Genomic DNA, 12,770 nt, shown 5'->3' with positions numbered 1-12,770 from the left:
CAAGGGCAACTAGGGGTGGGCAAGAAATCCTGGCCAAGCCAGTGGCACCCATGTCCCATGAGTGAATTTTAAAAAGTGGGTGGATTTTGAGAGAGGTACTTTAGATGCTGTACTCCTGCCAGAAGTGAGGCTTTTGAATCAAATAAGTGAGAGTCAATGGATAGAATTTGACCTGAGTGATTTTCCTAGTACTTTGCATTCACTTGAAGCCAAAGTAAACCAAGGTTAACTTTGGAGATTGTTCAGTAGAAATTTAGCTCTAAATGAACACACTCAAGCATGGCAAATTATGACTGAAGACCATGAAGAACATGTAGGCTTCTTTTCTCACCAATCTCAGAAATAATTGATTACATTCCTGTTGTAATAATTGCTTAATATGTGCCTAATTGCTTCATTATGAATGTTTGTAATGTGCTCATTTGAAGGCTCATCATTTATAATCGATCTGCAGTGGTTGACTGATCATTTTATAGCCTATGGAAATCATTCTGTTAATTTAACTTGTAATTTATTTTCACGGAATTCATGATGGACATCTTTGGAACAATCCACAGCTCAATTGACCTCTTTGCATCACCTCACACAGACTACAGTTGAGAGTGTGGTGCTGAAAAAACACAGCAGGTCAGGCAGCATCTGAAGAGCAAGGGAATCGACGTTTCGGGCAAAACGCCTTCATCAGGAAGGGCTCTAATCTCCAGCATCTGCGGTCCTCACTTTTGCCTCACACAGACTATGGTTGAAGGATTGTTCAAAAGGGGAGTTTAAATAGGATCATCACTGCTGGATCCTATTGCAAATTCAATCCAGACTGATGGAAGAAGTATAAACCGGGGCAAATTATGTAATAAAATAATGATGGGCATTGACAGGATTGACAGAGAAGCTTCTCCCCCTGGTAATGGGAGTAATGACTGGGGTAATTGATTTAAGCAAAGGGGCAGGAAGGGATGTGACTAAAAATGTCTTAACCAGAGGGTGATGAGAATCTGGAACTCATTGCCTGTAAAGTGGTGGCACAGTGGTGCGTCACAGCACCAAGGACCTGCGTTCAATTCCAGCCTCTGACGACTGTCAGTGTGGAGTTTGCACATTCTCTGCGTCTTTGTGTGGGTTTCCTCCAGGTGCTCCGGTATCATCCCATAATCCAAAGATGTGCAGGTTAGGAGGAATTGGCCAGGCTAAATTGCCCATTGTGTTCGGGGTGCATGTGTCGGGGTAAAATGTAGGGGAATGAGTCTGGATGGGGTACTCTTCGGAAGGTCAGTGTGGGCTGAAGGGACTGTTTCCACACAGTAGGGATTCTAATTTTAAAGATGGTGGTGGCAGAAACACTCATAACATTTAAGAAGTATTTAGATGAAAACTTGCAATGCCAAGTACTACAAAATGGGATTAACATAGCTAGATGTCTCATTTTGATTTGCACAGACTCGATGGGTTGAAGGCCTATTCTCTGTCCTGTAGCCCTCTATGACTCTAATGGACCCACTGTGTAGTCTAAATGCAGCAATCAACTTGTCTCAATGTTATTGTTGATCACTACTGAGAATGTATTGAGCATTGTCTATTTATTAAGAGACTCATGGTGATGTTTTACTCCACCATCTGCCAGCTAGAAATTAACTAGCGGGACAGTGAAAATGAATGATGAATGTCATTCTGAATCAGACATGTGTCCCATATTTTGTCAAAGTGAGATGATTTTCAAACCAATTGTTTTTGCTTCCATATAAAGACTTCTCCAAAGACTTATTCATAACAACACAACAGGATGAGTCAAAGAAATATAAAGAGGACCTTGATCTTAAACTGAGTAACTTGCTTAAAAGATGAAAGCAGATTCAGTGTCTGTCATAGGAACCAGGCTGGGAATTTAGTTATATTAGGGTAGCAGTACCCATTGGCATATCCAGGCAATGGACTCAATCCAGTGATTAAGTGATTCTATGTTCCCTCAAATTTTCGAGTAAAAAATGAGGTCTGCAGATGCTGGAGATCACAGCTGCAAATGTGTTGCTGGTCAAAGCACAGCAGGTAATTTTCACATTTTACCAGCCATTAATTCAGGAGGCAGCTTTCCTTGTTACTATTCCTTTAAACAATTTTTATCCAGTGTAACTACAGACTCATTTCCTTCATAGTTTAGCTTCTGAATTTTGATTGTTGTCAGTTGAGAATAAATAGAATAGCTAGGGTAAGAGGGGAAGGAGCATTTTCAAGATGGCAACCCATAACTGGTGGTGTTTCACAGGGATCAGTATTGAGGTCACAATTATTTACAATGTTTATTAGTGACATGGATGTGAAAAGTGAATGCACTAAAGCCAAATTTGCAGATGACGCAAAATTAGATAGGAAAGCAAATGATGAGGATGACAGAAAGAGTCTGCAGATAGATGTAGACAGGCTAAGCAAATAGGCACAAATTCACAAATGGAATATAATGTGGAAAAATGTTAGGATATGCACTTTGGCAAAAAATTTAGTGGAGCTGAATACTATTTAAATGGAGAAAGACTGCAGAAAGCTGTAGCACAGAGGATTTGGGAGTCCTTATCCATGAATCACAACAAGTTGGCATCCAAGTTCAGCAGGTAACAGGGAAGGCAAATGAAATGTTGGCCTTTATTGCAAAGGGAATAGAATATAAAAGTGGGGAGGTGTTGCTAAAACTCATCATCATATCACAACAATACTGTCCACAGTTTTTATTACTTACCTAAGGAAAGATATATTGGCATTGGAGACAGTCCAGAGAAAGTTCACTAGATTATCACCAGTTATGGAGGGACTGCCGTATGTGGTTGTGTGGGTTGGATCAGCACTCATTAAAGTTTACAAGAATGAAAGGTGATTTTATTTAAACAAACAAGATTCTGGGGGACCTGACAGGGTAGATCCAGAATGTTTGTTTCCCCTTGTCAGAGAATCCAGAACCAGCAGGCAAAATCTCAGTGTAAGGGGTTTGCGATTTGAGACCGATGAGGAGGAATCTCTTCTTTCAGAGGGTTAAACATCTGTAGAAGACTTTATTACAGAAGGCTGTTGAGGCTGAGTATTAAGTGTATTCAAGGCTAATACAGATTTTTAACCTGTAAGGGAATCAAGGGTGATGGGGAAAATTGATGAAAGTGGTTTTGGGTGTAGGTTTGCTCGCTGAGCTTGAAGGTTCATTTCCAGATGTTTTGTCACCCAACTAGGTAACATCTTCAGTGGGCCTCCTGGTAAAACACTGCTGAAAATTTATATGTTTGGGTTTCTTTGGGTTGGTCATGTCTTTTCCTGTGGTAAAGGAAAGTGGTGTTGTGGGTTATCAGATCAGCCATGATCTCATTTAATGGTGGAACAGACTCAAAGGACTAAATGGCGTACATCTACTCCTATGTCTTAAGGTCTTATACATTATGAATTAGAACATCTGTTATGATCCCAGACAAGACCAAAGAATTTGTATTACAATCCAAAACGAGAGCACTAAGTTCATGTTACATTCCAGTTAGGAAATATAACGTTTTAGTTTAAAGTTTTTTGAAAGCCCAGGTACATACTATGAGAATAAAGCCTGTTTTGAATAATTTTGAACACAAAATTGGAAAAGTAAGACAATCTACTAATCTGAACAACATATAACTCCATATACTCCAGCATTATCATGAGGTAGATGTGGGTTAATTGACAAATTGTTGCATATCAAATAGCAAATACAGTCCAAACAGATCTCATGGATTCCTCACCGGCCGTCCCAGAATTTACTGTCACTGTGAGTCACCAAATCTCATAAAAAAAACTTATTCCCCCTTTTATTATTAGTGTCTCAATTTTTAAGGTCTTGCTTCTGAATTTCTTCACCTTTCTACAGTTCAGACGGCTTTGATGACTGCTCACCTCCCAGGTGGCTCAGTCTCCTCTCTCAAGACTGTGTTACTTTGGACTCATGACCCTGTCCTCCTGCCTCTTGGTATTAATATTATTCTGGCTCTTTCAAACACTGTTTCACAAAACTGACATTGTGCCTATGGACTCCAGTCTCCTGAGCAGCTGCACCAAGCAAATACTGCTGGTGGGCTTCTTTGAGCACCAATGTTTAGCATCACAAATAACTCCTGGAACTAAATAGATTGTCAGCAGCAGGGAATATTTTCGGCTCCATCCCTGCTCCCTGGCTGAAACTGACATTTGTACTGCTGTTCAGTGATGTTTTAAGTTACCTACTGAACCATTCCTAGTGTGTCCCACTTTTACTACTAAGGAGAATCAAATGTAACCAGCAGTGAAACATCCTATGCCTGAAAGTTACAGTATCCAGCTGTCTATATCATTCAGCTCTGTTTTATTCCTTGGTTTTCGGGATTTATATCTCATTATTATAACACTTCCCTTGTTCTTTATAGGCCTGGCTGACAGAGATTCATGAATATGCAACACAAGACGTGGTAATCATGTTGTTGGGTAACAAGGTGAGTGCTAGCACTGCTCTTGTTATATCGGGGGCCAGCTTTTGTTTTGCCTCGAAAAGCATCACTTATATCAGAATATCAGTCCCTGGGTTTGGTTTGTGCATGACCAGGGGCAAGAACCATTGGGAGAAGCGAGGTGAGTGAGAGGACCATAGTCCTCTGTGCCATCAGGCTATAACCAGTGAACCCAAGATGTCAACAGAATGTGTCCAATGTGAAGAGGGTGAAACATCAACCTTTGGGATTCGGACATAACCTTGTGAGTATGGGAGAGACGCATGAAATAGGCATTAGGTCTCACTTTGCAATGGGCCCGTTGCTGTTCCAGTCCGACACACTGGTCAGTTGCGAGTATGGCACAGATCTGGTGCAGTTTGAGCAAATGCATTGGTCCCCTTCAGAGTCATTTAGACTTTTATGAATTAAATGCAGGGGTGGCACACTTTTATTATTTCTCGGCTTAACTTTATTAAATTGGTGTTTTTGCAATGTACAGTAGATAGTTGCTGCCATCTATTGATATTATGATGAATTGCAGCAGAAATCAAAAACACCACGTGGCCCCCTTCAGAAACGCCAAATATGAGATGGTGCTTGTTTTACTCTTCTCCAGGGGGAAAAAAGGTACAGGAACTGTATTTATCAGAAAACGTCAATCTTTCCAGTAAGTGAAAGTTTAGACTTCAGCAATTGGGAACTGTGCCACTTAGAAAGGAAATGCGCAATACTGCGCAGGAGAAATCCAGATTCATACTACAGCTATGACTATAGAACTTATTTATTACATTTTCTATCTTTTAAAGGCTGATGCAACTCAAGAGAGGGCTGTTAAGAAAGAGGCAGGAGAAAAATTAGCAAAGGTATGTTGCTTTTTAAGTCACTGGTAACGTTGACATTAAACTGTGAATCTGAGATGAAGTGATGCACAGTAAGTTACTAATCTGCTCTTGCAGGAATTTTTCATTTGTTATTTCACCTGTTTTCATGGTACAGTTCATTGCAGTAAAACAAAAATTTCAGTCCATTGCTAAAACATTCATGAAAGGTGTAACAAATTTCAGATGATTTAATAGCAGATTTTATGTTTCCCTATTACACCATCTGTACTTTTGTGAATTAGGATGTGACTGAAAGCCAAACATAAGACGATATAAGGGCTATTGTGGTATAGAGTTCAAAGCCCATCTGCTCCATAGGTGTGAGATAACCTGTCTGAAGAAGTAAATTAGAAAGCATCTATTATAAGACAAAGCATTTAATCTAAGTTTACAATCATGGGAAAACTACTCTAAGTGAAAATGGGAATTATCCTAAACTCATTACTTGGTAGTGATTGTACAGAGTGAGGAGAAAGTGAGGACTGCAGATGCTGGAGATCAGAGCTGAAAATGAGTTGCTGGAAAAGCACAGCAGGTCATGGAGGATCCAAGGAGCAGGAGAATCGACGTTTCGGGCATGAGAAGGGCTTATGCAACATACTTTCAGCATTGTACAGAGTGAACCAAGTAGCACCAAAAAGATGAAATTTGGAGGGTTCAAAAATTATATGTGTGATTCACTGGGCCAAATGTCTGCCCTGGCAGTCAGGATGAAAATCCTAGTGGATTGTGTTTTAGATGGATGTACCTATATACTACTGATTAGCTTTTATTTTATTTTAGGAATACGGAGTGCCCTTTATGGAAACAAGTGCCAAAACAGGTCTAAATGTTGAGCTGGCATTTATGGCTATTGCAAAGTAAGTTATGCAAGGTCAATCTTAAAATTTCAAATGCATTGGCGAACTTCAGTGACAAACAATATTTATCAAAGCATTGCTCAATCTTATGGCAAAATTAATATTTGACAGAAATTATCTCATGTTTTAAAAGGCACGTGTTATAGTCCCTGAAAATGAGTCTGATGACCCTGAGAACAGAATGATATATTGCTACAGGCAATGAGGGAATCAAATCAAAGCAACCATTTGCAGATGGTGGAAATCTGAAACAAAAACAGAAATTGCTGGAGAAACCCAGCAGGTCTGGTAGTATCTGTGGAGAAAGACAGAATTAACATTTTGAGTCCAGTATGACTCCTGCTCAAACCAGGAAGAATGCTTTTATCATAGGAATCAAGTTTGATGATTTATAACTAAAAGTGAGAATTCCCTCGTAGGTATTATTTATATTGTTCATTACAGTAGCCATCAGATAGCGGTAATAAACTATTGACGTAGTTACTTTTACTGGGATAGGGTAAACAGTATATCTCTAGAATTTGTTATGAAAATTTGCAAAAGGTCACCAGATTGTATCTATAATGAATACCTGAAATAAAAACATTGAATGCTGGAAATACTCAGCCGGTCAGCCAGCATTTCTGGAGGGAGAAACATAGAACATTACAGAGCAGTACAGGCCCTTTGGCCCTCGATGTTGTGCCAACCTGTGAAATCAATCTGAAGTCCATCTAACCTACACTATTCCATTATCATCTATATGTCTACCCAATGACAATTTAAATGTACTTAAAGTCGGTGAATCCATTACTGTTGCAGGCAGTGTGTTCCACACCCTTACTACTCTGAGTAAAGAAACCACCTCTGACATCACCCTTCAATTTGAAGCTATGTCCCCTCATGCTAGCCATCACCATCCGAGGAAAAAGGCTCTCACTGTCCATCCTATCTAACCCTCTGATTAAGTCATCTCTCAACCTTCTTCTGTCTAACAAAAACAGCCTCAAATCCCTCAGCCTTTCCTCATACAACCTTCCCTCCACACCAGGCAACATTTTAGTAACTCTCTTCTAACTCCTTTCCAAAGCTTCCAAATCTTTCGTATAATGCAGTGACCAGAACTGTACACAATACTCAAGTATGGCTGCACAAGAGTTTTGTACAGCTGCAACATGACCTCATGGTTCCGAAACTCAATCCCTCTACTAATAAAAGCTAACACACTGTGTCCTTTCTTAACAACCCTGTCAGCTTGGGTGGCAACTTCCAAGGATCTATGTACCTGGACACCAAAATCCCTCTGCTCATTGACACTACCAAGAGCCGTACCATTAACCCAGTGCTCTCCATTCCTGCTACTCCTTCCAAAATGAATCACCTCACACTTTTCTGCATTAAAGTCCATTTGCTACCTCTCAGCCCAGCTCTGCGGCTTATCTATGTCCCTCTGTAACCTGCAAATTCTTTCTGCACTGTCCACAACTCTAATGACCTTAGTGTCATCTGCAAATTTACTAACCCATCCGTCTATGCCCTCATCCAGGTCATTTATGAAAATGACAAACAGCAGTGGATCCAAAACAATTAGTGCAGTACACCACTAATAACTGAACTCCAGGATGAATATTTCCCATCAACCACCATCCTCTGATTTCCTTCAGCTAGCCAATTTCTGATCTAAACCTCAAAATCACCCTCAATCCCATGCCTCCATATTTTCTGTAATAGCCTACCGTGGGGAACCTTATCAAACGTCTTTCTGAAATCCATATACACCACATCAACCGCTTTACCCTCATCCACCTGTTTGGTCACCTTCTCAAAGAACTCAATATGGTTTATGAGGCACGACCTACCCTTCACAAAACCGTGTTGACTATCCTTAATCAGCTTATTCATTTCTATTTATTATAAATCCTATCTCTTATAACTTTTTTCAACACTTTACCCACAACTCAAGTAAGGCTAACTGGTATGTAATTACAAGGGTTGTCTCTTCTCCCCTTCTTGAACAAGGGAACAACATTTGCTCTCCTCCAATCTTTTGGCATTATTCTTGTAGACAATGACGACATAAAGATCAAAGCCAAAGGCTCAGCAATCTCCTCTCTGGATTCCCAGAGAATCCTTGGATAAATCCCATCTGGCCCAGGGGACTTCTCGTTTTTCTACTTTCCAGAATTGTGGGCGGCACGGTGGCACAGTGGTTAGCACTGCTGCCTCACAGCGCCTGAGACCCGGGTTCAATTCCCAACTCAGGCGACTGACTGTGTGGAGTTTGCACATTCTCCCCGTGCCTGTGTGGGTTTCCTCCGGGTGCTCCGGTTTCCTCCCACAATCCAAAGATGTGCGGGTCAGGTGAATTGGCCATGCTAAATTGCCCGTAGTGTTAGGTAAGGGGTAAATGTAGGGGTATGGGTGGGTTGCGCTTCGGCGGGTTGGTGTGGACTTGTTGGGCCGAAGGGCCTGTTTCCACACTGTAAGTAATCTAATCTAATCTAATTGTTAACACCTCCTCCTTGTGAACCTCAATTCCATCTAGTCTAGTAGCCTGTATCGCAATATTCTCCTCAACAACATTGTCTTTTTCTAGTGTGAATATTTGACGAAAAATATTCATTTGGAGCTTCCCCCATCTCCTCTGACTCCCTGCACAACTTTCCACTACTATCTTTGATTGGCCCAATCTTACTCTAGTTATTCTTGTATTCCTGATATACCTGTAGAAAGCTTTTGGGTTTTCCTCAATCCTATCTGCCAATGATTTCTCATGTCCCCTCATGGTTCTTCTTACCTCTTTCTTTAGATCTTTCCTGGATAACCTGCAACTCTCAAGCATCCTGAGCCTTCACATCTCATCCTAACATAAACCTTCTTCCCCTTGACAAGAGATTCAACTTCCTTAGTAAACTACAGCTCCTGCACTCGATAACTTCCTCCCTGCCTGACAGGTACATACTTATCAAGGACCCGCAGTAGCTCCACATTTCAATTGTGCCCATCCCCCGCAGTTTCCTTCCCCATCTTATGCATCCCAAATTTTGTCTAAATTTCATCGTAATTGCCTTTCCCCCAGCTATAACTCTTGCCCTGCGGTATATACCTATTCCTTTCCATCACTAAATCAAACATAACTGAATTGTGGTCACTATCACCAAAGTGCTCATTGACCTCCAAATCTAATACCTGGCTGGGTTCATTCCCCAGTATCAAATCCAATGCGACTTCGCCCCTTGTTGGCCTGTCTATATGCTGTGTTATAGGAAACCCTCCCTGCACTCATCGGTCAAAAACTGACCCAGCTAAAGTTTTTGCACTATAGTATTCCCAGTCAATATTTGGAAAGTTAAAGACCCCGTACCAACTACCCTGTCACTCACTCCTATCAAGAATCATCTTTGTTATCCTTCCTCCTATATCTCGAACTATTCAGAGGCTTATAGAAAACTCCCAACAGAGTGACCTCTCCTTTCCTGTTTCTAACCTCAGCCCAAACTACCTCAGTAGATGAGTCCTCAAATGTCCTTTCTGTAATAGTAATACTGCCTTTGATTGACAATGCCACTCAGCTCCCCCCCTCCCCCTGCCCTTTTACCATCTTCTCTGTTCTTACTGAAGCATCTAAATACCAGAACCTGCAACAACCATTCCAGTCCCTGCTCTATCCATGTCTCAAAAATTACCTCAGCACCGAAATCCCAGGTCCCAACACATGCTGAAAGTTCATCTGCCTTATTCTCAATGCTCCTGGCGTTGAAGTAGACACACTTCAAACCACCTTCTTGCTTGCTGATGCCATCTTGCGACCTTGAAACCTTATTTCGGACCTCACTACTTTCAACCTCCTGTATATTCATACTACAATTTGGGTTCCCACCCCGCTGCTGAACACAGGCTAATGACCTTTCTTCAGCAATGTAACTTCAATATCGGTAACACTTTACAATTCTGATGAAAGGTTTTGATCTGAAGTATTACCTTTATTTCACTTTCCACAGATGCTGCACATCCTGTTAAATATTACTGTACAGGATCTGAATCTTGTTAACCAAATTATAAGGTCAGTGTGAGCTCACTTAATTGTGTTGCTCCAATCCTTGACACAGGATAAGTATAAACTAACACAGCTGCACATTTTAGGAAAGGAATGACTATGACTGCACTGTTTGTTACAGAGAACTGAAACACAGGTCAATGAAATCCCCAAACCACCCCAAGTTCAAGCTCCACGATTATGTGAACTCGGAAATGAAAGGCACGGGTTGCTGCAGATCGTAACTGCCCCATTCTTTCTGCCGATACATTTGTACAAGACTGATTGGTGTTAAATTGCCAGGACAGATCGTCTCATGGTTCTGCCATTTTTTTTTGTGAAGTTCTTGCATGTCTGTACTTTGTTGTCTGTACATTGACAAGTGTTTATCAGCCAAGAACACCTTGAATTCATTTGGGGAGGTGAGTGGGATATAAATGGTGTTAAATCAGGATCGAAAGTACGAAACTTGATTGTTTACATAATCTAAATCTGCTTTTGCTGACTACAGTTTGTATCAATAGAAAAACATACCTGTTTTGTTCTGTAGGACATTAAATGAATGTACATTGATGTCCGTGATTGTACTGAATGTATGCTGTGTATATTTTTTTAATCCTTTACAAAGCCAGTTTTAATTTCATTTGGGGCACTGAGAAGAATCCACAAGGGTGAAAATAAATCAGGATGCCAGTTGCAAGGAAATGCCATTTGACCCCTTTATTGCATCTTGCTGAAATATTGTAAACTATTTTTTAAACTAATGCATAATTGTCAGACTTATTAGAATTTTTAAATAGTTGCAACAGCTGTAAAATAAAATGTTTTCCAAGAAACCACATTCCAAGAAGTGAATGCGAAAAAAAAGCCATGGTAAAATCGATTGATGGGCCTGTTGTTAATTATTGTGCAGCATATGCTTTTGCAGAAAGTAAAAACTTGAAACCAACTCTCCTTCCAGTCTCTTTTATCAAATGGTTGGCTTTATTTTAAGGTGTACATTTCTTCATTCGCAAGCAGAACTGCAAGCACGCTCTGGTGCTTTAGTCTCAGATCAGTTTTCAGTGATTCCTGACAGGAGCACGTGGCAATGGCTGTGCTGTGATGCTTCATTGGTTAAGGAGCCTGCTTTCTATGCTTTGAACCAACAGCTACTTCAACGGCTGAATTGTTCCCCACGTGGTCATGTTCATATTCATCAAAAGATTGTAATGTTTTCATTTAGAGGCTACAGAATCCAGAACTCAGTCTTTTATGGTATTCAGAAATCAACCATTGGGCAATTTAACAGCATAAGAGGTAGGAGGTGGCAATTTGGCCCTCTATTCTACCATTTGAAAGATCATTCCTGCTGTTTCACATCAGTTCAATTGTCTGGCTATGTATCTCCTTGGTTCCTTAATTTTCCAAAGGAATATCAATCTCGGTGTTGAATATACTCAATGTCTGAGCATCTATCGCAGTGCTTCCTTCCCCAAACCCCACTTGGAGGCTTGAAAGCTGTTGGGAGTGACTTTGGAGTTGCAGGGGTTGAGGAAGGCAATTTGTGAGCAGGTGTTGGGGTAATATAATGCACAATGACTTACCCATTCTGTCTCACTTGCACGCGCGCGCACAAACACACACACACACTCACTCTCTCTCTCACTCTCCCTTAAAATACTCACTTTCTCACATTCACTCTGGTGCTTTAGCCTCAGTTTTTGGCAATTTCAGCAACTAGACACCAAGGGCATGCAGCATTGGCTATGCTGTGATGCTTCAGTGGTTAAGTAGTCTGCTTTTCAAGCTTAGAACCAACAGCTACTTCAAGAAGGACTGTCTTTGACCCATGTGGTCATGTTTATATTGAATATGACTGCAGCATTACGTGCCAATTTATCTACTCCCTTAGACAAATGAACTGACTTAATAAACCATTTTTTCTCTACTGAAACAATTCCTATTATTCTTATTTCATCTACATAGTTTCAGTGTCTAATAACATATTAGGCCAAGATATTTCTGAACTGTCTGTAACAAAGGCAGTGTGCAAGCTGCCTATCATTTTGTGGAGCTTATGGCTGTAGCTGCTGATTTTGATCCCTGATTTGCTTTGTAAATTCACAATGGCACATTGCTGAAAATTATTTACGTTTTGTGTAACCATTTCACCTTATTACTTACAAGACAACTCATTTGAGCCAATAAAAAAGATATTTGAAATGTGAAGTTGTTTCAGGATCTGAATGAAAATACAATAGCTGATGTTCCAAGTGCATTTCAAGAACAAATCAATCGTCCTTTGAATGCTCAACCCTGTCACAAGATGTAATCAATGTGGAGCTGGAGTACCCTCTAGTGTGGATTTTATTTTAAAATGTCAAAAATCATTAGGCACTTTTAGATTTTGTCTCCTTAGATAAAGTAGTTATTACCTTGATTTCTTTGCATTGCAAACTATCAAACTAGGAGCAAGAGATGGCCACAGCACTATATTTTCAATTCTTAAAATCTTAACCGCTCAGAGGTCATTCATCTCAATTGGTCCATGCTTGGTTCCACACAAACCTCA

The 12,770-nt window shown here is 40.5% G+C and overlaps 1 protein-coding gene across 1 annotated transcript in view; it reads left to right on the top strand.

Moving 5' to 3' along the window:
- The window catches only part of LOC132825156 (ras-related protein Rab-26-like), a 362,310-nt gene extending 351,211 nt beyond the window's left edge, over positions 1 to 11,099 (top strand). Inside the window, exons 6-9 of the mRNA XM_060840180.1 lie at positions 4,398 to 4,463; positions 5,267 to 5,323; positions 6,125 to 6,201; positions 10,359 to 11,099. Coding sequence (XP_060696163.1) covers positions 4,398 to 4,463; positions 5,267 to 5,323; positions 6,125 to 6,201; positions 10,359 to 10,461 — 303 coding nt within the window. The 3' untranslated portion in view covers positions 10,462 to 11,099. The remainder of the gene's footprint in view (positions 1 to 4,397; positions 4,464 to 5,266; positions 5,324 to 6,124; positions 6,202 to 10,358) is intronic.
- The last annotated feature ends 1,671 nt before the right edge of the window (positions 11,100 to 12,770 follow it).

Source organism: Hemiscyllium ocellatum, chromosome 20, assembly GCF_020745735.1.
Source record: "Hemiscyllium ocellatum isolate sHemOce1 chromosome 20, sHemOce1.pat.X.cur, whole genome shotgun sequence".
In the NCBI taxonomy this organism is placed as follows: Eukaryota; Metazoa; Chordata; class Chondrichthyes; order Orectolobiformes; family Hemiscylliidae; genus Hemiscyllium; species Hemiscyllium ocellatum.
Note: the sequence above shows the minus strand (reverse complement) of the source record. Positions and strands in the feature narration are given on the sequence as shown.